Source organism: Agelaius phoeniceus, chromosome 6 (genome assembly GCF_051311805.1).
Source record: "Agelaius phoeniceus isolate bAgePho1 chromosome 6, bAgePho1.hap1, whole genome shotgun sequence".
In the NCBI taxonomy this organism is placed as follows: domain Eukaryota; kingdom Metazoa; phylum Chordata; class Aves; order Passeriformes; family Icteridae; genus Agelaius; species Agelaius phoeniceus.
The window spans coordinates 51,988,342-52,015,108 of NC_135270.1; the positions used below are offsets into that span (position 1 = coordinate 51,988,342).

The 26,767-nt window shown below is 40.7% G+C and overlaps 1 protein-coding gene across 7 annotated transcripts in view; it reads left to right on the forward strand.

Moving 5' to 3' along the window:
• Positions 1 to 26,767, forward strand: part of EML1 (EMAP like 1) — a 122,281-nt gene that overhangs the window by 38,419 nt on the left and 57,095 nt on the right. For 2 of the 7 annotated variants that reach the window (XM_077180682.1, XM_077180683.1), the window contains exon 1: positions 3,437 to 3,711. The exons of 1 other annotated variant lie outside the window; for it this stretch is intronic. In XM_077180682.1, the coding sequence (XP_077036797.1) occupies positions 3,645 to 3,711 (67 nt within the window). In that variant the 5' untranslated portion in view covers positions 3,437 to 3,644. Of the gene's footprint in view, positions 1 to 3,436; positions 3,712 to 26,767 lie in introns of those variants that run through there. 4 more of the 7 variants (XM_077180685.1, XM_077180686.1, XM_077180687.1 and 1 more) reach the window with 2 other exon arrangements.

Sequence of the window (26,767 nt, forward strand, 5' to 3'; positions counted from 1 at the left end):
GACCAACTGCTGCATTAGGTGACTGTGAATGGTGAAATGGACTTTTACATGTTAAATGGAAACACAGTGAGCTACAGAAATGAGCTTAGCTCCCTTTGATCATGCTGCAGTAAACGTGACCTATCAAATGATTGCTAAAGAGCTTGAGGGGATCTTCAAAAGTTAGTCATGGTAAAATAGATGCTATAATTATATCCACTGATAAATTTTAGCAAAACCAGCACATTTGCTGATGGTGCTAGATGCTTTGCCTGATGAAGATTTCTCTAGTTACAATGTACACTCAGTGTGCACAGCAGCCATCCGAGCTTCCCTGATCTGTTCAGCAGACAGGCTTTGCACTGACCTGAAAGAAGAGCCCTCCAGTGTCTGTGGTGAACTGAGCCTTCACCTCCTGTAAACTCTGCACAGAAGGGCTCAGCAGCAGCTCTGCACAGCAGGCTTTGCCACTGACAGCCAAATCCCAGCGTCCTTCCCACAGCCAGTGCCATCATCTGTCCCCCCACAAGCCTGCTGGAAGCAGTGGCATTCAGCACACACCCAGGGGGCAGCTATGAAGGCCAGGCTGTCCAAGCTACCACCACATGGTGAAAGCAGCCTGATCCTGTTTTCAGGCAGAGATAAATGGAATATCAAAATTTTCAGGAGTTGGACTTCAGTAGATCCTAGTGAACCCCTCCCAACTCAGAATATTCTGTGATTTGGTGATATTTGACTACAGCATATTAACAGGAAGTGAAAGCAAGTCTTCTTTGTCCTAATATTGGAGTATATTAATTCTTGAAAATTCATTGAGGGATGGGTGAAAGCTCTTTTATTCTCACTTAGCTAATAGTTATTTGCATTACACTACTGAAGATGAACAAAAGTTAAATCATTAGGTATAAAATACAGCTTTCAAAAATGTAACATCATAGAGTTTCTGACTGCCAGCAGTCAGTGTGCACAAGTGTACAGCAACAAATCCTTTCCCAATACACCAGCCTCACTGTACTGCTCAGGATGCCACATCCCCACCTTTATGGTTGCACACTTACCACAGAACTGGCTTTGAAATGTACAAATTATGAAGGCCACAGTATACTGAAAAATGGACAACTAGAAGTTTCTTTGTTGTTTCACCATACCAGAAGAATTCCCAGAGACATCAGTGCATCCTTCCAGTCCATTGTCCCATTGTTCCCACAGCCAGACAGAATTTCTTTTTCATTTCGTGCCTTGTGGTGCAGTTTAGTATAATGAGATTGTTACAGGTCTCAAAATCATTAAATTATGAAAGTGTTTCCCTCTTCTAACCCTTGCTCTTATAGTATAATGGAATCATAACAGCATCTGGAGATTGGAGCTGAGACCATTTTCTTTCACATCTCTGAGCTGATTTGCAGCACGCTGAGCTGAAAGGCTTCACAGACACCATCACTGTTAATTTCAGTGGGAAATCTATTGCAAGGTTTTACATGTTGCATCTCTCTCTAAGAAGAGATTAGATTTGAGTTTCTAAGTGACTTTCAATTTCTATTCTCTGAAATGGAGCCGCATTGCCTCTTTCTGGCCTTTCTCCTACTTTGACAAATCTCATAAAAGTTACTGGGCATTACCTTCTCTTATCTTTGTAGCAATCTCTCTGACAACACAGTTTTTACTACAAACATAATACTTTTAGATAGCATAGGTTAAATATTTTTGTTTTCCAAACCTTACACATCAGAGGGAGGTAGAGGTTAAAGTAACATTGACATCTTATGCCAAGCACACATCTTGTCTCAAGATGGTGGAAAATAAGCACATTAAAACATTTCTCAACCTCAAAAATAATATCCAAATGATGGCAATAATGTTTTAAAATGAAGGAAATTCTTAATCAGAATTTTTACTGAAAATGAGCTTCACTTTTCTTTTGTTGCAACTTGTCTACCAAAAATCCCATATGTCTTTCTGTGTGTGTACAGTGTTTTAGAATAATATAGCATCTTTGAAACATTTGATGGCTTATGAATGAGAAAACCTAAATACTCAGTATTAATTTTCAAGATTAGAATGAATCATGACTTATTTAAAACACTGATTACCTATATGCTTTTGTATTTTTGAAGTAATTTTCTATTTTTTTTAAATCTCTGGTTTTGATTTTTTTGTTAAATATAACACCAAACTACCACAATTTTCTGTTATTTATAGCTCACAGCTATAAAATGCAGTTGGTTTTGTCTGATACAATTTAAGCACATCAGGCTGGGTAAGTGCTTGTGCTGCAGATGACTTCAACTCTACCAGTATTGGCACTGGCAATTCAGGAGGGAGCACTTTTCACTCTGCTTTAACATGGAACTGATATCTCTGCCTAATTTTATAGCATACTTTTGTGTTAGCACTGCCATGGTTTATGGTTGGTGAAAAGACTCACATATACCAAACCCACGCCTGTAAGTGGATCCACATGATGGAACTGCAGTGCAAAAAGCTCCTGGAAGGACTGGGGACTGAAGGCATGATTTTTTTTGGCATTTTTCAAGCTGAAAGGTGCTACAGATGTGCAATGAACTATTTCCCTTGTGTCTCTTGAGGAGCTTGGACTAAAAATGTCTTTCAGTCACTGGACACTTCAACATTCTTGGCACAGAAATTGAAGCCCAAAATGCATCAAATAATTTTACAATATTACTAGCCACCAGTTTTGGACCACCACTTCACCTCAACACAAACGGACATTATGAATATACCTAGACAAAAATATGTTTAATAGTTAAAGCTGTTTTAGTATCCTGTATTGGGAAAGGGTATCACTCTTCGAACTACATAGTTTAAACCGTGGCATAAGGAATTACAGTGTGTATAATTCTTTTTGGTTTTGTAAGAGAGCATCAACTACAATGTTATCGTGACAGCTCCATCCTGTAGCCAGGAGAATCGCCGCTGACATCAGCGGAGGGCACTGGGTGCAAATACAGGCAGGCTGTTGCTTCAGAGGAAGAAACGAGAGGAGCCTGGGCTTAGGCAGCCGAGTGCAGAGGCGGCAGGGAGGGATGCTGAGGCTGTGTCCGCGGGGCTGCCCGGCTGCACTGCAAAACCCCTGCCCCGCATCCCGCCCTGACCGAGCCCATCCACGGTGGTACTTGGGGTTAATCCCCGGGTTATGGGCGGGCATCTCCCGCCGCAGGGTCGGGCAGCGTCTCTGCTCCGCCCCGGCCCGATCGGGACACCCGGTCTCGCCGGGCCTCGCGGTCCGGCGGCGGCAAAGCCCCGGGCAAGGCAGAGGGACTCGGCAGCTCGTCCTTCTCTCAGCCGCTGCCCGGAGCCGGCGGCTCCGCCGAGGAGATATGGCCGAGCCGGCCGAGGGACGCGGCTCCGCTCTCGCCCCGCCGCCCCGGGGTCCCCCCCGCCTCCCGGGCCGCGCCGTGCCGGCGGCCGCCCCGCCCCGGCCCGCCCCGGCCCGCCCCGTGGCTCTCCCCCCGCGCTCGGCGGCGAGCGGAGCGGAGCGGCCGCCGCCCCAGCCGCGGCGGAGTGAATGGGTTGCCATGGCAACTGAGTGAGGCAGGCAGCGAGGCCGCCGCGGCCCCAGCCGCCTCCGCTCCGCAGCGTGTGGGCGAGCAGGCAGCGGGCGGCCGCCGGGACAGCCGAGGGGACGCCGGGAGCGCAGCGGCAGGATGGAGGACGGCTTCTCCAGCTACAGCAGCCTCTACGACACCTCCTCGCTGCTCCAGTTCTGCAACGGTAAGGGCGGGGGCCGGCCCCGGCGAGCGGCGGGGTCCCGGCGCTCCGGCGGGGCGGAGGCGGAGGCCGGCGCGGGGAAGGCAGCGCCGGGAGCGGGCCTGGTCCGGGGCTGCCGGCGGCGTCTCCGCCGCCCAGGGCCGCCCGGCTCCGCGGCGCAACTCGGGGAGAGGAGGAGGAGGAGGGAGGAAACTTCACCCCCTTCAGCCTCCCCCGTTATTCGGCGGGAAACCTGCCAGCCCTCGGGGCGCCTCTGCGAGCAACTTCTGCACCTCCTTCATGGGAATACGCGGAGATACGTGTGCGTGTGTGGACGGTAGAGATGTCTGTGTGCATCTTCCCCAAAGGCAGATCCGGCAGCTCAAGCGATCGCCCACCGCTGCGTGTCTCCGTCGCGCGTATGCCAACATACACACACATACATATAAATATATATATGTACATATATATAAATAAACATATATCTATGTGTATAAGACTTGTATTTACATGCATGTACAGGGCCGAGCTGCCCGTGGCCCCGGGGGCGCAGTGGGACGCAGGTGTCCTTCAGCCCCCGCTCCCGGAGCCCACCCGGCGCCGCTCTCACCGGCGAAGGGAAGGGCGGTGTGGAGGTGCGAGATGCCTGTGTGGAGTTACCGGAGTTGGCCCGCACTTACTGATTTTTCTTTCTGCTGTTTTTTAAGGTAGGGGTTATTGGAGTGGTGGCGTCACCTGGGTGGCAGCATGACAGGGGAGCTGCCAGGCTGCAGTGATGGGTCGTAAAATAGGAAGGAGATGAGGAACTGCAAGTGTCCTCACAGGCAGTATTGGAGATTGGCCTGCATAGTACTTGGGATTATTCAAGTAGCTGATATTTTCCTTGAGGGAAATAAATCAGCTATTCTAAATATTACAGAGAGTTCTTCATGGTAAACTGTAATCTCAAAATACCTTACTTTGGTACGAGTTAGTGCTTTCTAGCAGCAAAATTGTGAGCATTCATAATCTCATATTTCATATTTGTGGATCTCTTATTGCTCTACATTTCAGTACTGGTCTCTGCTTTCTACTGCTGTCTGAACAGCTGGAGTCAGGTTCATACAAAATTGCTTCATGACAGCAACTGCATCAGACATAGCTGCCTCTTTCCTTGGAAGCTGTGAAGATGACAAATTTCACATTATTTTCTTTGTGGTGTGGTGCAATAAAGGGACAGATTTGCAGAAAACTCTGATATGTGTGGACCTGGAGATTGTGGGAGCAGTTTTTTTAGGGCAGCAGGAGTTGTGTGTGTGGGCATTGTGCAGTGACACCCTATTTTTGGAGCTCCTCAGGAGAGAAAACTATGACTATGTATGGGGGTTGTACACTAATAGCAGATGCCTGTTTTGCCTAAACTTAATAAATATTTCATTGTAAGTGTTTTTAATGAGGAAGCATACAGCAATGTATTTCAAAGTTTATACTCTAATCCATTTATAAGCAAGCTATCTTCCTACCAAAATCCCTGGGCTTTGCTTTTACAGTGGTCATGATAGTAGCCTGCATGTGGGAGCAGAAGGAGAGTTGCATCACTTTCCAAATAGTTTGAAAAAGCAGAGTAGCTTATTCCTGTGGACTGTCCCTCATGTTGATTTGGTAACTCTGAGCACCTATTATACTTGATAGAAATAAACCATATGTATTTATACTGTACATAGTTTTTAAAATCTTAGTAAATTCATTATTATTATATTTTGGAATTTGTTTCTAGAATAAATCACTTGCTTAGCTTTGTCTCATTGTAGATAACGACCTCAAGGGCTGTTGTAAGTTTGTATTATTCTCTGCTTATAAAAGAAAGTGGTTGAGTTCAGAAGCCCTTCATTTTACAAGTTACCTTTAGTGAGACTATATGAAATGAGATGAGAAATAAAAGATAATCAAGCCTTTGAATACAGCCTTGAGGTAATCAGGTATTTCACACATGACCCATGAGGAAGAAAATACAAATAGAAGATGCCAGTGAGGGTTTTGAGGTTGAAAAGTGGTAAATAAAATTGCATTACAGGAAAGTAGAAAGCTCTTGCATGTATAATGGGCACTATGAAAAATGATGTGAAGTTGGGAGTGGGGCAGATATACAGAAGAAACCAAACAAAGCAAGTGAGTGGTAGAGATAGAAAGACAATATGCTTTTAGTATATGGTGAGTGACATACAGAATGGCTGGTAAGCACTCAAAGTGGTCAGTGTTGTATGCTGTAAAGGTTCCTGTTCTGAATAGGATTAATTTTAGTTGTACAAGAAAAGACATGATGGAATTTTCTGGTGCTCTCAAACAGAATAAAGGATAAAGAGATTGCCCGTATGTATTGTTTCAAAAGATGAGGATGTAAAGGCTGTGCTCCTGAAAAAATATCTGTGGGTCACCTCTAGGGTAGTAAGCAAGGTCTGTCCTGGGCCAAGGATGGCTGCAGCTTCTGCCACTTGTCAGTACATTCTCCTTGTTTGGAGTGGGTGGGAGCCCAAGAGGGGACAGGGAGGGAGGGAGCAGTGATGGGCAGGAGGCTGTGATGGGGATGAGGGAGCAGGACCTTGACTGGTGGAAGGCCTGGTCAGGGAGAAAAAAGTTAATACAAGAGCAGACCTGCCCCAGAGTTGCTCCTTTCTTTCTAGAAAGGGCACTGGGTTCAGGAGAAGAATTTGGGTCTTCACTCATATGCAGATTTAGTTTGCATGATTATTTAGTAATGTGTTTTTATGGCTTGTGATGTGTAAAAAAGAAGGTAAATGGAGAAAGAAGGGAGAGAAGAAAGAGGGTGAGGCAAATATGTTAGTTTTGAGCTGCATGTCTAAAATCTAGGGCAAATATTTAGCACAGCTAGTTCAAAGACACCTACTTTCTTCAAACTCCTTTTTACAGAATAGTAAAGCTACAGTTGGCATTGGAGAAACATTGTGTTAATGAACACAAGTGTCAGTCTGAGATAACATCAAAGCAAGAAATACAAACTTCCAATGTGATTTTAGGCAATTTATTTCATTATTGATGCCTTAGTTTCCTTAGTTGTAAACTAAGCAGAAAGTACATGCCTGCTCTGGAGGAGTTTATCATATTTATTGATTAGTTTGGTATCTCCCTCTTCAGTTTCAGAGGACAGTCTTCAGATGCACAGAATGTTTTGTTAGTTGCTCTGCCTGTTCTGTTTGTTTATTTTTAAGAAAGACACTAAAATAACTCCTCTTAAAGCTCAAGGACAGTTCTCAACTTACTTGTCACTTTCCAGGTAATGAAGGACTCTGTTGGTTTATTTTGCATGTTTTAAAATAAAGCTTAGATAATATTAAGTGTGCCTGGTTATAGATACCTTTCTTGGTATAGAAGTTACTTTTAGGTAGAAAGCCAGTATGTTTATCTACAGTCAATCAGGTTGTTAGTCATGTGTTATTTAAGCTGAAGGTAAAAGTGGAAGGATACTGATAAGGCAAGATAGTGTTGAGGTTTTTAGCATCTGCTTAAAAACTGGTGGAGAGAACCATGGTGGACATGAAACACTGCCAAACAAGACACATACTGGAATTAGAGACAGTGCTCATCTCACCCCCAGCTGCTTTACTAAGCTGCAGCTGTGATCAGTTTGGGAATCTGATCACAGCTGATCAGATTCCCAAAATCAGACAGGTTTTGGAAGATTACAGACAGGTTGGGAAGACACGAAGGGTGTGGGCAGAGTTTTGTGGGTGCCCTGACCACAAATCCCTATCTATCTATTCTCCATCTATTTACACAGCCTTCAGCACAGTAATTGCTCTGGGCAGGATTATTAGGTATTTGAAATGTAAAGGGCGAAATCTGGGATTCCTGCAAAATGCCTCTGTAGACTTAAAGATGGAAGTGAAAATTTATCCATGATTTCCTTGGAACTTGTAGCATCTTTTAAATGTCCTTCATGTGGCTACTGGGAAAATCATAGCTGTCAAATGGCCATTCCTGCAACTACAAATGCCTTGTTTGACAGAAGCTTCAACTTCAGAGTATCTGGGTAAAGCAGTAAAAAAAAAGTGAACATTATTTCTAAATGAAATCTATATATTTGGCAAGGGACTCCATAATATTAATTACAGTTCTGTTTAACAGATTACGTGAAGTTTAATTGTTAGTAAAAAATTTAGAGTTAGAGAAAAATTTAAGTTGATACAAACTATGCTGTAATTTATCTTTTTAAAAGAGCAGAATAATCACAGGATATGTAGAGCTGGAAGGGACCCACAAGGATCACTGATCATCCAACTCTTAGCCCTGCACAGGACCATCCCCAAGAGTCACACCATGTGCCAAGAGCATTGTCCAGGCACTTCTTGAACTCTGTCAGGCTCCTGGGGAGCCTTTTCCAGTGCCCAGCCACCCTCTGGGTGAAGAACCTTTCCCTGATGTCCAACCAAACTTCCCTTGACACAACTCCAGGCTCTGCCCTCTGGTTCTGACACTGCTCACTGCAGTGGCTGCCTGTCCTCTTGCCCTCATGAGGAAGTTGTAGACTGTGATGAGGTCTCAGTCTCCTGTTCTCCAGGCTGAACAGACCAATAATAAAAAACTTCTTAAAAATTAATGGCTCCTTTTGGCTCCCTCCCCACAAAATCACATTAAGATTTTTGACAGGTAGTAGCTTTGATAACTGTCAGTCACACTTAAGTCACGAAAAGTAAATTGTGTGACTCAGTTCTTTTCAGTCTATTTATGGTTTGAATCTTCTGTTTCTGAAGATGTCTTGAATCTCTTCCATTCCTGAAAACAAATTGAACATGTGTACCTCTTCTCTCTGACTCCTGTATCTGCAAGTGGAGCAGTGCCTGTGAGCGAGGAAGTACCACAAACAGGAAATCTGTATGGACAGTATTATTCTGGTGGTTGTCTCTTTTTCCCCATTTGACTCTCACACTTCCTCTCCTTAACCTTCCTAAATGCAGCCACATCTTCCTACAGCTGGACCAAAGTCACACAATATGGAATGGGTTAGGGAAGGAACAATGGTAAGTTGAGCCTTGTAGCTTTCAGGGCACCAGTTCAAATCTGTCAAGGGCTGGAAGAGACTGGAATTTGTTTTACTGTGATCACTTCCTAGCAATAATGCAAAACAAAATTGGATTTAATTCAGTGTTCACTGGGCAGATTCACGCACTCTGTGTAGGAAAAGGTGTTGCAAGCATGTTCAAAAAGATGTTGCAAATATGTTAATAGCATTACTCATGTTGTTTTTCTCAGAAGTCAAAAACAACACAGTCAGAGAAACAAATGAGGCTTTCCCATGTTTCATCTCTAGACCTCTTCTCTCCAGAACAGCAGCATGTTTTGAACTCAGGAATGGAGGCCATGCTCCACTTGAAGTGTCTACCAGTTTTGTAGGACAGAAGATTTTATTACCTTAGACAGCATTGCTTAGACAGCATTTTCTTAATTTTTCTTTCAGTGAGATTTGTTCTGGCTCTTGCAGTCAAGCTCTTAAAGGAAATGCTGAATTGGACTCTACATTAAGTGTCAGTTTTATGCATTTTGGGCTATACGGAGTGGAATTGGTTCTAGAATATTTTTCTTCACTACTGGAGTAAAGGGGAGGGAGAGGTGGCATACAGAAACACTTTTTTTTGTTGGTATGTGCAGTAATTGAATGCAGAATAAATCAGTATGCTATGAATTAAAAATAATTTGCTGCAATGGACACTTGCACAATATATATTGTTAGGCTATTAGAGCTCAAAATATTATTGCTAATAAGACACTATATAAGTAAACTGAATTTGTTGCCCTTTAATTAGCTATTTATTTCCAAAACATGAATTATTAATACTTGGGCTAGTCATGAGTGGTGTTAATTATAGTTACTGGAATTTAATTTTTTTTTTCCTTTTTTTCTTTTTTTAACTAAGCTTCTAAAAACAAATGAAAATGTAGACCAGTCATGAGAGAATCCTCTAGTGATAGTTAAACCTCAACAGAGAATCTGTGTCAGTGTTAGCAATATGGAGAGAAACTACAAGTATCAAGTATTTTATCATGAATAAAACAACATACAGAATTGCAAATTAAAGCATTGGGCTCTCAGCAGAAAAACATGCTTTATCTGATCTTCAAGGAGTTTTTAAAAAATTTAATAGTACTTTACGGAGCTGGTAAAATATATGTTTTAAGTTCTAATTAAAAATAGCAAATCTGAAATTCCTTTATTGAACCTTAAAACACATGCAAATAATTCAAATAAGATTAAAATTATATTAAAAGTACATTATTAAAGTGAATATATGTGAGGAGACAGTGAGGGAGTGCACCAGTCAGTGACATACATTTTAATAGGTTTTATTCTGACTTCCCTCTTCTTTCTCCTTTCCTTAGGAATTTAAGATGAAAATTTTAAAGTTGGTGTGCAGTTCTTTTGTCAAGAGAAGTTTTGTGAAGCTGTAATAAAGAACCTGTCTTTTGATCTCTAAAATCTCAGAGATGATGAGAGAGAATAAGTAGGAAGGTTGTATGAAATGGTGTAATGAGTACATTTTATGTTGGGTGCTTGCTCTTTGCAAATGACACTAATTGGGCAACCATAAGGACTTGTGAAAGCTTAAAGGGAGTGCAAAAGGAGCTGTGGATGATGCTCTTCTTCCATGAATCACAATTTAAAATGTTCGCCCATTACATAATTAAAATGTGGAAGTAGCTCCCTGAGGTTTTTTAGGGAGATGGGGTGGGGATAATGATATGTTAACATGATTTCACTAAATTAATCCTTTAGAAAGTAATTAAGTAAGATTGTCCACACTCCATTACTTCCAAAGGGTAAAATCTGACATGGTCCATCATATTCTCATCTTGCTTTGAAATGACTGATTGTTGAATAAATATATTATATTCATTTGAAAACTAGCATTGGAGACCTCTAGCACTGTTTTTAGGTATTGTGGAATGTAGAAACTAATCACCTTTTTGGATTTAAAATCTGAAATAAACACTTCATTGTGATAAAAGCAGTTTGCATTTCTTAACAGTATAGGCCCAGTATTTGATTGGAAACTTACGTCAAGATTCCTGCAAACAGGAGTGAAGAAATGTTTTCTGGATTTAAGTATGACTTCTATAATCTGTTGCAGGCCAATATGTGAAACATTGCTACTGGCTTTTAGTCATCTGAGAACAGAGTGTGAACAGGAGCCTAAGCTAAGCTTTGAAAAGTGAGGTTCCTAAGATGCAGAATAGATGAACACATGTCGATATGTAAATAGAGAAACAATCTTTGTTTCAAGCTAGTAAAGGCAAATATTTTCAAATTAAAACTTTGTCATGAACCTTGTGTTTTATGAAAATTACATCTTTCTGTTTCTTACAACTGTGTTGAAAAACAGCAGACTGAAACAGCCTTTGACATTTCCCAGTGCACCTCCTGTACACTCAAGTGAGGCTAACTGGGCACTGGTGTCTAGAATGTCCTTGAGGTTGTTAAAGGTTTCTGTACCCTGAAGTCAGAAGCATTAGGAGCAGCTCTTACTTTATTTTTTTCCTTTGGTGAAAAAAAAAATCCCTGTGAAACCTGAGAAAGATCCTGACAGAGAATTTCATATTTATTTTATGCTTACCAAAACCAATTACTGAAACGCAGCATTTCACAAGCTGTTTTACCCAGACCTGTTGCTGCCTGGAAAGCATCCTTCCATCTCCCACGTGGAGATGCTGCTTTACAGAGCTTGCAGGATGTGGCAGGTGGGTCCCTGTGCTGGAGCAGGTACAGTGTGTGTTACCCACGTTGTCTCAGTGCTCAGTGCCCCATGAACAGCACGGTGCCCCAGGGTGGCTTCTTGGAGGTGACCGAGCTCTGTGCCTACATGGGTGGTCCAGCAAGGCTGGCTGGGCCACAGGGGGCAACGAGGTCTTTATCTAAACTGATAAAAACCTTACAGGCATTAGCATATTCTGAGGCTCAGGCCAGCCTTTATTCAAACCAGTGTCTGCATTCCTGCCTTTTTGCTTTACAGCTTCCAAATGCAAGCCAAAATTATGGGGCAGTGGCAGACAGGACTATGCTTAAATGATCTGAAAAATCAAGCCATCGTTTTTAGGTTACTAACTGTGAACCTAAACATTGAATTTTGAATTAATTAAATTTTAAAATTGAATTTAATGAGTTTCTATCCATGTATTATATGAGGCAGTGTAATAAAGCACATGTACAATACCTCAGTGTAACACAGTAAATAATTACTGATGTGATGATGGGGTAAGAAGCAAAATCCAGACAACATGCAGGTGATAGAAATTTAATTGTGGACTTCAGTAGGACTGAACTTTGAAACTCTGGAAATGATCATGGCAAAGTCCAGTTGAATCTAAAAAAATGAGTAGTCTTAGAAATTTTGGTTCTCGTAGTAAAATACGTATCTATTGTAATTTAGTGAACTCTGTAAATGCCATGCAGGGAAGGAGGTGTGAGGGTAGGTTCTTGCTTTTTCTCCCTTTCATGCTAGATAGTGTGAGAAGTCCTTGTGGTAACTGTATTTCAGTTTGGAAATAAGTGATTTCCCTTGTGTTCAGAGGTTTTAATGAACTAATGAGGGGTCCTTTGGAACTAAACATTTTACACGATTTTTAAGTTAAGCATTTCTATGTTTTGCAAGGCTCGAGGTCTTTCTCTACTGAGAAGTGAGAAAAGATCCATTTATAAACTTGGGGGGATGGTGTGTGGTCCAGCAGACCCCTGGTGTAGGGGCATACAGATAAACCTTTTCTTGACTGGTGTACTGCAGGCTCTTGCAGCTGAAGGGCTGCATTCTTAAAAGAGCAATAAGGTGCACTGGCTCTGTGATGCTGCACTTCAGCACCTGCTATGTCCACCTTAGCAGGAACTGTGGGACAAGAGAAAGAAATCTGTAAAGCAAAACAGTTTGTGGTGAGAGCTGGGGTATCCAGTGTCCCTGCATTCACTGTGGGCTAGCTCTAACCTAATGCCATGTACCAAACACACTTCAGCACTGGAGCTGTGTTGCTGGAGTGCTCTCCCAAGACTTGACCTCTCTATGAGCCAAAGAGGGGTGATGGGTGACAAACACTGAATAAGCATCTTTGGGAACAAACTGAAATATGTATAGGGAGCTGTGGCAGCTAGAGCTGGGGCAGTTAAATTGTCATAGTCTTTTAGAGATGTTTTCTCCCACTCTCTAGTCTTTAACCATTGCTCATTCTGATTTGGGAAGTAACATGGTCAGTACACCAACATAGAAGTTGCTTCCTTGATGTTCTGTCCTGGTTTTCTTGAGAAGAGATTTTTAATATTGTGAACAAGGGACCACAGGACTTGTGTTGGTCTTGAGCACTTCCTTAGGTCTGAAGATTTTTTTAAATGGTTTCTCTGTCAGAAAGATCACTATGAGTGTTGAGCATGTTCAGAACAAAAAATTGAAAACTCTGGACTTCTTTATTTTGAGCAAGTTTTAATGGATCGGACAGAGCTAAAATTAAGGCTTTGCATTTACAACAGTTCTGCTTTACTGAAAAATCTAAGCCCAGTCATTTTTAAGGCAGAAAGAGGGGAAGGAATATGGGTGTGTCAGTCTACCTGTCCTTTTTGTTTTTTAATAGCTTGGTGTTGCCATCTCTGGTTTTAAAGCTGAATAAACAGGATACAAATCATAAGGGCTTTGGTTATCTGGGGTTCCCTCCCCAGATTGTTACTGATTATTTTGTGATGGCTTTTGCTTAGATAGTTTTTGCTGTATTGGATGACCTGTTGTTTGAAAGACTTAGGATAAGCATGTTATCTGTGCAAACCTGAAAAAATATGGTTCTGACTATCACACCAGTAGTATTTCAGAACAAATTTATAGCTGAATTACATCGTTAGTTATTTGGATGGTATTTCAGCTTTCTTTTATGATCTGGAGGCTTTGTTTTGGTTTTAGGAAAGAGTTAAATAACTGAGTTGTGGGATTAAATGTTCAGCTATGGAATTGAAAAATGGTTGCTGTTGTATTAAGTGAATGCTTTGTAACTAAAATTCATGGAAGTTGGAAAACACATTTGTTGGTGTGGTCTCACGAGAGCAATATATTTGTATCTACTCACTCATTTTTTATGGAGCACAGGGTTTTAGGCATTAGGGTGAAACTTTACAGCAGTGAACAGAGTAGTGTGGTTTATTCCAGCATTGCCTCATGTGTAAATTATTTGAGAGATTCTGTTCTGTAGCTGTCAGTTCTGAGTAAGATACTGTTGCTTGTATTTTAGCTTCTTCTGTGAGCACATACCCCTGAGTGATTGATCTGTTTATTTCTAAATTTTGTTTAGATAGGGGGAGTCTATAGCAGGGCAACCTACCACTTCCCACGCTCCCACAGGGACAAGATGAATCAAAAGAACTCTTTCTCCTTTCATCTGCCCTTTTAAAATAAAATGTACCTTGTTTCTGATGCATAGGGATGAAATACAAACATTTTTCTAACTTTGAAGATGAGTAATACTATGTGATAATGTTTCAACTGTTTCAATGAAATGAAAGGATACAAAGTAACATAGATGGGGAGACAAAGGGATGTTAAAGATGACAGGCTCAGTCCTTCAGATGTTATGTGATAAGAGGGTGTATAGTGTTCCTTAGGAGTAAAGGTTAATAAACCAGAGAGCTGTGGGAGCTGGAAGATAGCACTGTAAAATTCAGAAGACAGAGGTTAAGTGGATTCTGATCTTGAGGGCAAACCTGTTGTCCCTGCCCCACTGCCCATTTCCATTTTCACCTGGGGCTGATAAACCACACCACACTGTGCAGCTGCTGAAGGAAGGTCTCATTTCCCCTTCCCTCACTTGCTGTCTGTGGTTTTACCTACTTGATGGACTGAATTGTCAGGAGTTAGTTTAACATGCTAACCTAACAGAAAAAAAATTTAAACCAGGCAGCATCTGTGTGTGGTATTTTGGTTTTGTTTTTGCTGGGTTAGTTTTCTGCCAAGTTGGAGAATTAAATCAGTTTCCAGAGGGAGCAAAAGATAAATTGTAGGAGAGAGGGTGCTGCAGGCAGGCTGGGGGCTTCTAGAATGGCCATTGTGTCTTGTGGAACTGGACCCTTGCTTTTGTCATTGCAGCTGCTTGTGGCACCATGTGTTGCACAGCATCAATAAATTAACCCAAGTTAGAAGTGTTGCCCATCTGTTATGTATTGTAGCAGGTAGAAGTGATCCCCTTCTTTCTGTCTTGTGCCAGGCATAGTGGTGGTAGGCAAACTTTTAAAACAGTGCATAAGGCAGTACAAGGGAGAGACATGCAGCTGCTGAGGACTAATAAAGAGGGAAACTACTTTTTGACTGCTAGAAATATGATTGAAAATTGAATTAAGGTACATAGAGGTAGAAAATTACCTATGCATCATAAATTTAATTTCCATCCACCTAACCCATTCTAAGCAGAGTGAATGAACATAAATTTTTTACCATTAAGATTCCTCTCTTTCTTTGGTGAATGTTTTGGTTTTGTCATTGCTTTTCATGTGTGTCTGTGTGAGTTTTGTTGGTTTTTTCCCTCCCTGGAAACGACAGACCTCAATTTTTTTTGTAATCCTTTTAATGTGCTCTTCAGAATATGACATCACATTCAATTAAAAAAAGAATCATAGTTAGCCCCAGGCACACAGGTGTACTCAATATTTTTTTTAACTGAAATTTTAATTAGTAATTGAATATTACCTACCTTTTTTCTTGCACTTTGGAAACTTTTAGCTTTGTATTTCTTAGAATTTTCCTTCATAGTTTTGAGATAGAAGTGAAATTTTTATCAAAAGAACAATAATCTCTTCTTTCTTACATTACTTTACTTGGGAACATACTTGTTTCAGGGGTGTGCTCATCAGATTATTCCATAACTTTTCAGGAAAAGACATACCCTAAAACCAGAATTAATCAGTAACAAACATCATCAGTGTGATGCTGCTGCTGTGTTCTCAGAACCAAATCTGGGCATTCTTTTGATTACGGGAGAATCATTGCAAAGAGAAGAGGAAGATCCACAAGATCTCTGTGCATTGAGGAATTTAAACACAAATACTCTTGCAGGAGCTAGTAATCATCTTTGGCAGTCCCATATAGGAAGGCCTGGATTAAAAATTTTGTGCTTGAGAGAGAGTTTACTCTTTTGTTTGTTTACTCTTCGTTGTTTCCAAGAAGATTAAATGGGCCTAAAGCAGCTCCAGTGATTCCTGCAAGGCTATGTAGGATTTTGTGAAGCCCAGAAACCATTTTGTTGATGCTGTGTTATTAACCTTGGTAGCTGTGACTCAGAAGGTTATGAGAGATTTGTGTGCATATTGTTCTAGAAGGTAACTTCAGGGATTTTCCTCCTTTCTAGATTTTATATTTGAGTTTTTAATTTTAAAAAATATTTAGCCTCAGGGAGCCCTCAAAATCTAAGCCTTTTACTGCCTCCTGAATTTGGCAGTTGCTTCTCTTGGTTCAAATCTCTAGGCATGTGTCATGTGAAGCTTTGAAGTAGCTGTTGCCTGGCTGAAGCCTCTCTGGAGGCAAGGAGAAGGATAATAAAGTTTTGACATTTTCTTTCTTTCTGTCATGCAGATATTTTAACAGAAGTGAAACAGCTGATTTTTAGTAAAGACTCTAAAATTACAGAATTGCTAAGATTGTCTCTTTTGTGGTTTGGTTTTAATTTAGAACAATTGCTAAAATCAGTGGTGTGGAAAGCCACATGCATTTTGTCAGTGTTTTAATATCTGGCATTAGGAACTGGTTAATCCATTTAAGTGGAACAAGAGATTCAAGAGGGAGATGTTGCAGCCCAGCCCAACATCTTAGATGTTGCCCAATGGACCATTGACAAATACCAGAAAAGGCAAAGAGAGATATTTGGGTGGGGGCAAAAACCCCAGCAGAAGTTTCTCTCTCTTTGTAATTCTGGTTCTGCGTGGTGTCTGCCAGCCCCATGCTCAGTGGGCAAACAATTGCCAAGTCCATGGCAGTCTGTATCCCAAAGAGTGAGCACCTTCACCTTCTGAGCAAGGCTCAGTCTCAGCACTGCTCCTGTACTTCCCCCAAGAACTAAATAGATACAGGCCACCTTCTCCTGGCTACTCCTAACTTCTTCCAGTCTGGCTCCCTTAAAAGAAGTGTCTTGTTGTACAGAATAAGAAGTAGGACAATACATCAGGGAGGGAAAAAAGCTATTTCAAACATCTTGATTATGGCATGGTGAAACTCTTTCTGTTTGGGTGTTTCCAGCTGTTTCTGGCACACAGCACTTCTGACACTACACTGGTAGGTTTAGTAGATTTAGTAGTGGCTAAAGTACATACAGTGATTTTAAAACAAGTGGTGTCATGCAGCCATTGCTCAGTTTACCAAGCTGTGTTCCTCTGTGCTGCAAAGACTGTGCACTGTGGAAGCTTTATCTTTACTGTAAATGTGGTAGTAAGATTTTTTTGTAGAAACTTGATTTATTTTAAGAAGTGTAAATTATCTGGTTTTACATGCAGTTTATTGGAGTACCTTTTCTTCTGCTGCATAAATAGGTAGACCTATATAAAAATGTAAAGTCACTTTGTGCTGCAAACAGCAATTCTGTAACTCTGCTGACAAGTCAGCAACTTGCACAGTTGTGAAATCTTCCCTTTTCCAGTTATGACTGGGGAAAATTGACATGTTGTTCTTACAAGTCCATGTTACCTGTCCTTTAGCAAGCTGTGGTTGAGCACTGCATACTAAATGTCAGTTATCATATTGTGCAATCTGTATGAGCAGAATTCCCACTTCCACAGCTGCGGGAGTAGAAATGGGAAGCAGTCAAATAAACTCAGTCCCTCAAGGCTCCTCCCAAGGTGACTGGTGCAGTGCAGTGAGGTCCAGGGAATTCTTCTGACCTTTTGGAGGCACAAACCTTGGGAAACAAATGAGTGTTGTTAAAGCGATGACATCTTTCACATGATAAAAGTAGCAGCTTAAAAAAAAAGCTTTTGACACTTTTGACAGGCTTGCACATAATTAGATAGTAAAAAGAAGGTGTGGGTTGGCATTAGATATGAATGATATGCATGTTCATATCCATTTCTCTTTAAGCAATGTTGTGCTGAAAATGAAGCCCTCTGAACAGTTGTGTAAAGCAAAGGTTTCAAAGTGAAAATGGATTGTATCCATTTGAAATAATTCAAGGGAAGCTGTGGAAAGCTACTGGCACTCTTTTTCTGAATAACTCTTTGCCTCATTAAGAAGTTCTTAATACAGCATATTATGGGTATAATCTTAGAACTGTGTGCATTGGCTTACCAAGTGTCTTATTTATTCACTTTCAAATTAACTTTCAGGAATAATAAGCTTTTTTCTTGCACTGTATGTTCTGAACATTACCCTTACTGCCTTTACAACCTGTCAAGGATGCAGGAAAAAAGCTAAAAGAGAGGGTGATTTTTGTAATTTGCATTGAGAAGGAGGAATGGGAAGGAGTGAAGACAAAGCAGGGCCTTGACCTACCTATAGTGTATGAATTTTGTGATTAGTCCACAGGAAAGTTATGTATGGGGAGATACACATAAGGCAGAAGACAATACATGGCATTTAGTATTCCTGTGGGATTTGGGGATCTTCAGCTTAATTTGGCAGGGTGTCATCAGCAGGCCAAATGTACTGGTGGCAGCAGAATTGGGTTCAGGCAACTGCCCCTCTCCTATTGCCATGTTTCTGGCTGCTTGCATTGGACTTTGTCCATGTTCTGTGTCCTGTGCCATCTGGGAGCCTGATTCTGTACTTTCCACCTGCACAGTGGATCCCAGCTCTTTCCCACAACAAACAGAGACCCACTCCTACCTGCTGAAGCCCCCTGAGCTCCCAGCCTGGCAGTGCTGCCAGCTCTCTGCAGTATCTGGTGGTGGTGGTCACTCACCCTGTGCCCTGGGACCACGACTCCTGAGTGCAGCTCAGATGTGAAGGTATCCCTGCATGTACTGACTTGAGATATGGGGCAATCTCTTCCATGAAGGAGGGAGCAGCCACAGCTGCCTGTGTGCAGGGACTTGTCTGTGGGCAGTCAAGAGGCAATTGTGAGGGCCTGGTCTATGCTGGCAGTTTTTCGATATTATTTTCTTTGCAGATTTTTAGTACCATTTTGATTTCCTGAGAGAAGGTCAGGCTGAGTTCTGGAGGATCAGCACTGTTGGGGGGACCCTTTTCCCAGCCCACTGCTGCTCTGTCCTGTTTGCCAGCATCCAAGTCCTTCAGAAATCAGAGGGGAGCTGCCAAAATAGCAGATGTTTCTGCTGAGTGTGCTGTAATCTCTCACAGCACTGATGCTGATCAGGCTTTGTGCACAGGTCTCAGCAGCACAGCTGAATGTCCTCCAGCCTTTGCCATGCCTGACTGAGTAGTCTTTATCCCCAGAGGACAGCCCTGACTGAGGGCTGCAGGGCTAGGGCTGGGTAGATTTCACTGATGATAGAGCTAGGGGACACCTTCCTTTAGATCAGGTTTCTCAAAATCCCATCCAGCCTGACCTTGAACATTTCTAATAATGGAGCATCTGCAGCTTCTCTGGGCACTCTGTGCTGGTGCCCCACCAACCACTGAGCAGTTGAAGAAGACTCCAGAACCTGCACTATGAGAGGGTAGCCTCCTGCAGAGTTTGTGAGGAAATGCTTTGAAATTCTTGGGACTTGCCTTTTTTCTGCTGTAAGCCGTTGTCCATGAAACAAAATGGGTTTTTTTAAATCATCTGGTACAGATCCATGGATGCCAATGCACTTTCCTGGTTGTTGGTTGTTTTGTTGGTGAAATGGCAAACAGATAGAAAGTTCTAGCACCTCTGGAAAAATTATTAAGCTTGCTTTTTTAAGCTCTGGGGAGTAAGAAAATGTATGAACTAAGGCTGAATAATGAAGCTTAAAACAAAACTGTTTTATTCATTTTTATAAGTTTTTTTAAAATTATTTAATCATTCCGTACAATTTTTGTAGGAATTAGGCCTCGTTCCTTTCAGAAGACAGACTTTCCTGGCATCGGATAAATCTGATAAGTGTATTTAATGTGATTTTGAAATGCAGTAAATATGAAACCAGGAAATTTGATGTCCAGTTCAAAAGCTTCTTTTTCATGCAAGGGGAGCTAGTAGGGTATTGAGCTACTTTGCAATACAGTAGTAAAAAATATTTTTCTTTTTTAATGATTAGGAAAGCAGGAAGTATCACACTCTGTGAATGACTTCTCAAAATGTAGTTTTCAGTTAACTATTTGGGTTTGGGTTTATTCTTGTGTGGATCTTTTGAGGAGCAACTTGTTTATTTCTTTGCTTTGGGTTTTGTTTTGTTGGTTATTTTTACTTGATAGTGGACCTACAAAGCTGTCTTGTTCCCATCTAAAAGGAAGAAAAAGAGAGTTGTGGATAGATTTACTTGACTGTGTGACCCCTTTGTCTTAGTGGCACTCACCGCTAGAGCAGTTGCTTGTTGGCTTAAGTGTAACAGGATTCCTGATCAACTGGATCATTTTTCCTTTCTTTTCAACTTTTGGCTTTGCAAATACTGATTGCTTTTGCTTTTGGTGAAGAATCAACATTTGGAAACTGTTACAAATAAGGCCATTGAGAGGGAGGTGTTGGGTCACTGGCTCAGGGACACTGTAACCTCTGCCATGGAGATCTGTGTATCTTAGCATGAGCCTATGTATTAAGCTTGTTGCTTTTATGTAACTAAATATTTTTGTGAAGAAGCTGTACTGTACTAGGCTTTAATCTTGACTCTCTCATGCTAAAATGAAGGATATTTTGAAAAAGGCATCTCCTGGCTGACGTAAAAAAATTGATGTGCTGTGAGCAGATATTGTTTTCTGAGCTCTCTCTTCAGTGGAGTTGGGAGAAATGTCTTCCAACCAGTTTCAACTTTCTTCTGTCTCTTGTAAATCTAGTGATTTTCAAGTTCAATGTGGTGCTCAGTTTACAGCCCATGGAAATCACTGCTCTGTGCTGTATTGAGGAAATTTACTGTATCTGAATGTTGTTTAGGGCAAATCTTATCGCTGCAATAATCTTTACATACTTGTAGACCACGAATCTATGTTCAGGACCACTTTAAAAATGTTCCTTCTTGAATTGTAAGTAAAGATTGTATTGTTAAACAGTGCCTTTAAAATGCTAAACTCATTTAGTTCAAGTGGCTGCACTTGACCTAACTTGTGCCTGTATTCTTGCATACAGAAGTCTGACTTATGTGCTTTCCACCCACATCCAGAGCTAAGAAAGCATAAGAGAGCTCTTGCCCTAAAACTGAATGGCCATATTAGCCTTAAAGGTTTGTCTTTGCTGATAGGCTCCACCTTATCATGAAGGCTGAGGCTCAGATTCCCATAATCACAGGGCTCCAAGAGCCTTATCAGCCAGGCTTTCTGCAGGGTTTGTTCACACTAGTCCTTCAGCACAGTGCTATTAGGAGGTGGCTTTTGGGAAAGGATTTACTCGGCACAGCCGTCATCCATCTAATCTCTCGAGTGAAAACTCATACGGGAGAAGTACTGGCTGCCGCCAGAAGGAAATCAGTCCCACAAAGTCCTTGAAGGAGAGGAACAGTCATGAGCCAGGCTCAGCTTGGACCTTGGCCTGGGGCTTGTTCCCAGCCAAGGGCAGACCAGACATCTGCTGACTCTGTCACTTTTACTGAGGGCTCTCCATAGCCCTGGGGAGAGACAATATTGCATTCATTGATCAAAGCGTATTTCTAAACTTTTTTCACTCAATATGAAAGATATAAAATAGTTTATCTCTGTCTCCTCCTCCATGAAAGCCTGAATTTCTTTCAAAAATAGGCAATGTGCGTGCTGTGGCATTGCCAAGTACTGCAGAGGATGGGGCAAGCCTTAGAATACAACTCATTCATTCTCACAGGGTGGCAGGACCACACTTCACAATGTGCTGGGAATGGCATCGCAGCTGGGTGACATTTGTGACAATGCTGTGCACCCTATTGTGGTGAAATAAGAATATGATCTCATGCTAGGGAACCCAATTAAAAATAAAAAGAATGGAAATTGTCTTCTAATGGAATTGTCTCTAATGGAAATTAGAAGAGTCGCATTTTTAACCAAATAATTTTTCAGATTATGTGTGCTTCTCTGTTTCCTGAAATAAACCTGAATTCATTTTTTATTTAAGGATAGCAAATAAAGGGGTTTTTTTCTTCCTTCTCCTAAATAGCCTTAATGCCGTCATCTTCCTGGTTAATGCCAGGACATCAAATATTGTTTCAAATATGGTATCTCTGGCTATGTTTGAGTCCTTGGCAAGGGCAGTTTGTTCTTTCTGCATTTATGTCAGCAAATTTTTTTGCTGGAGAGTGGGAATATGTATTGGGAAGAGTTTACAGTAAGAAAGTATATTGCTAAGAATTATATTATTATATCGTATTATATTTGCCAGATTTAAATGGAGGGAAGACTTAATCCTAACTGACGATGAGGATGGACAGTGTGGGTAAAATTCCATTCAGTTATGGGCATTCTGGATGCTTTTTTACCTCTGCCATCCAAGCAAGGCTATCACTAGTTAATTCAAGTACTTCTCACATGCACTAGATTACTGCCTATTCTAGAAAAAAAATTTTGTATTTCTGTTAGAGACAGTACTGAACAAGACAGGTTTTAAAAGATGACTTTTAATAGTTTTCTAAATTTGAAATATTTTTTCCTTTAAATATTTAGATTGTGATTTGTCTTTGTGACAACCTGTAATGAAGCCTAACACTGCATTAATTTCAGAAACTAAAATATTCACGAGGTACAGAGTTCTAAAGAAAAGTCAGACCACTGCTGAAAGTAAAGCCATTTGCTGAGAGCAAGTAGCCAGAGTCTGTGAAAGTGATAAATCTGCTTTAGACATCAATGGCCCCTTCTGCAGGTGCAGGAGGAATCTTTTATTCTCTTTGTATTGTGTCCCTTAGTTTGAGTCTACAGAAAATAATTAATAAAGCTGATTAGCCTTTAAGAAATGTAAATGTAGAATGAAAGTGGTATTTATTTTACAAATAAATGCTATTGATTAGAGGCTGAGATTTTCCAATTCTTATTTCTCAGAGGATACACTTATGAAATAAGATAAAACATATTTGAAGTTGATAATTATGGATTACTTGCTGTTGATGTAGTCTCAGTTTAGTAAATTTGTAATTTCTTAAGTGGAAAAGTCTTTAATTTATTATGTATTTCTAAAGTTTAATAGTGTTTTCAATTTATTTTTAAATAAACATAGATATGTAAGATTATAATTTTCATTTAACTGTAGATAATAAAAAAATATAGGTAAAAAGCTAATAGCCCAAGTAAATTTGAGGATCAGTTGTCATTTTAATATTGAATATGGAAATTAGGAAAATGACAAAATATATGCTGACCTAAATAGTTTCTGAAGTGCTTAAATGCTCCTGTCTCTAATGTAACATAAGGGATGCATTTAACTGCAGATCAGCTACTGGCTGATGTATCTTAGGGTTTATTGAGACTATGAATCAACTTTTCTTTTTTAAAATGACTTAAAAACACAACAAAGAAGAAAAAAAAATTGGCTCGTAATGCATTACCACTGGCTAACATCAATAACTTTTAAAAGGTGTTTAAAATCAGTTTTCTTGCCTTTGGAATCTCTCCTCACTGCAAGTAAAAGTAAATCTTTCTGCTTTTATGCATATGGCATAGTTGAAGAATGAAATGGAGACATCCAGTTTTTTACAACAGTGAAAAAGTATTGAATTAAACACTCTAAAGTTTCAAGGAGAAAGTTTTTTGTGAACTGATGTGTGGTGTCTATTTGCATGTGGTTTAAAGTATATTTAGGAGAAGCAAATCTCTTCTGAATTGGTTCTTTTTGTCTAGTAGTGCTAAACAAAAGCTGAAGGTTTTTTGCCTTACATCATGTGGTGAATTTGCATTCATTCCTTCCTAGCTGTTGTTGGATGACTTGGACATTTAGCCATAGCTGTGACATGGAGATGGAGAGTCATTGGAGATGTTCTCCCATGTTCCACAATCTATTTTTCTTCTCTTGTTTTAAGGTCTTGATACAGGTCTCAGCACATCACTGAGAATATAAGGCAGTAAAACACAGCCCAGCTATTCTGCCCTAATAGCTTAATTACCCTACTGGTTCCTTCATTAGCAAGTTCTTGTTAGGCTGCATCTTCAGTTTCTTGACTCCAGGCAGGTACCATGGAGTCCCTTCCTTTTCAAGCTACTATCCTTGCATTCATATTATGCTACAGAATATTATCTTTACCCTCCTGGTTTCTGTTTGCAATGCTGGGGTTTAAGGTTTTTTTTCAATGGTATGGGCTGATCCCAGCATGAAGTGGAGGAATCACAACTGGCTAAAACATTTTCTATTGGCTTCTGTGTTCAACAGAGCCAACACAGTAGCTCTGAACTGTTAAAGCATTTATGTTGATAGACCTCTTCTGAGTAAAATTCCTCTAATTTATTGGTGTGTCAAAAATTTCTTCCGTCTTCTTCTAAAGTGCTATTGGGGAAGATAATTTTTAACTGGTTGATTTCCAAGTAGAAGCTCATTTACCATCTGCTTGGGAAAAAATAGTAAGCTGCTGGCTATAGCTTGACAGCTACAGGCAGGTCAAGGGCACATGCTTATAATTTTGCTGCAGTGATTCCTAACTAATTAGCCACGAGGAGCTTTCTGGAAATGTTCTGTTAGATCATTTTCTTCTCTCCCATTTTGTTAATGAATGCAGTGCTCCCAGCTGTGAGGCCCTGAGTGATGATTGCTATTATGGATTTATCCTTTCAAATTCTGCCTCTAATTTTAGGAAATTATATTCCCTGTCTTTAGGTTTCTAGTGGTGAAACTGTAAAAGGACAAGTTATTCCTCAGTGAGTGTTGGGAAATAAAGTAATAAAAGTACCGGGTTGTAATAGCTAGCTGTATTAGAGGAGGAAAATACTGTTCACAAAAACAACTATCTGTAGTCCATATTAGTTGACAAAAATATTTGGTGGGGTTTTTTTTGTTTGTTTGTTTGTTTTTTTGAATTAAAATGGTTGAGAAGCGATCTGTTCTCATAGGATGATGCTTTACTTTACTGCTACTGTGGTTCCCAGCACATCCAGAGTAGGGCATTAGGCAGATGTGTGGGACAGAGTTTTCTTCCCATTTCCTCCTACACATACATATCGTGTGAGGACATGGAAAAACTAATCTGGGCTGTTCAGATTACTTAATGTGAGATGTACCTGATTGTACCCAACTAGGGCATCTCCTTACATTGCTAATCACTCTTATCTTAAGAACATGCACCAGAATACAGAATGAACTGAAAAGTTGTCCTACCTGTTCAAAAATGTATATGTGTGTGTACATACATAAGCTTATAGATAGGCATGGCATTGTTCCTGTAGCTATTGGGTTTAAATATTAGATATGATTTCTTGTTCCTCATAATCAAATTTTCCATCTCAAAAAGTATATATGATGTTTGGACTTTTATCCTATTATATATATACATTTATAGCAAAATGCAGTTAGAGGATTAGACATTCAGCTGGCAACAAGTTTTGATTTCCAAAACTTCACATAAAGCAACAATGTTTACAGTTTTACCTGTAGTTAAAAGGTTCTGCCTGTTTTTTTCCCCTAACCACACAAAGTAACAAGATTAAATAGGATAACATTATTTTGGGCTTTAAATCCACTTGCTTCTCGCAGTGGAAAGCTCTAATCTGGCAGACCAGTCTAGTATGTACCAGACTTTATGATAAGCTGTTGCCCATATGTGTTGTCATTGTCCCCAGGAGACAAGCCTGGAGGGCTGCTGCTGTGTTTCAGGTATGGTACAGTGTTTTGCATTAGAAAAGTGAGCAGAGGAAAGATATTTAGTCTGTGAAATACTGTTGACATTAATCTTTTAAACAAAGGAGCCTGGCGTGGTGTTGTCAAAGGAAACTAAACCTGCTGTTTTATTTTCCCATTGTTCCCTTGCACAGAGGCTCTGGTCTGCGAATGACCACTGACATTATGCCACAGAAACTGATACAAGGAGAATACTTGGTACTTTCCAATCTTCCTTCAAAGCCTGGCAACAATGTTGAGCCTGCATTCCCCTCTTTCTGTGCTACAGTAAATTGCCTGTTTTTATTCTGAGAAAAGTTGGATGATTGTCTCTCTTCCAATTTTTTTTTTCTCTCTGTTGCTGTCAACTCAGAGAAACTGTTTCTATCCAATAGCTTGTCTGCCTGACTTCTGTGACCCAGACCCAAAGATGCATGAAATGAACCAAATAGGGAGGGCAGGATTTGGAAGGTGTAGGAGAGGCCTGCCACAGAGAGATATTTTTCTGCTCTCATAGAGTGTTAAGCTAAACATGGTATCAAGAGAGGTGAAGCAGAGAGGTCATTTGAAAGTTAGTGGTAGTGTTACTCCCAGGATGCTTGAAGGAAGTTGTTGAAGTATCTCAGTTACTTGCATGAGATCTCAGTGGTGATGTGGGCAGGAGAAGGGGAACTTGCCAAATGTGTGACACACTGAGTGACATGTGCCACATCTGACAGCTTTGCAGTTAGTGGAGTGCAAAAGCCATGGGCCTTTATGGGTGGAAAGAAGTTTCTGGAAGTGTAGGATCTTCAGTGTTCTTAATTGCTTGCTAGTATACTGGGTCAAGTTCAGGCTATGGATCTCCTAATCTGCAGGATTGTGCTTTTTTTGTTGTTTGCTTATTTTTTCATAACTACTGTTTTTAACTTTCTCTCTCCTTTGATGGCATGTCTTTCTCAGCAGCTGCTATGTTCTGCTGTAGAGTTAGCTGCATACTGAGGATGCAGAATTCCCTTCTGTCCATGTACATTTTCATAAGGCTGTATTAGTGGCCCTGAAGTTCATAGTTATTTCCAAGGAATGTAAATACTTGTACCAACTGATTTCAGGACAAGTACAGAACGTGATACACTTAATGAAATCTCTCAGTGACAGAAAGTATTCCTGCCAGTTGAGCTCAATTCAGGCTTGCTGGCACAATCTATGTCTTTATGCTCGAAGAAGAGCTGCTCTGTGTGCGGGTGATGCTGCCTTTCCACTGCCATCCCTTGCCATGTTTTCC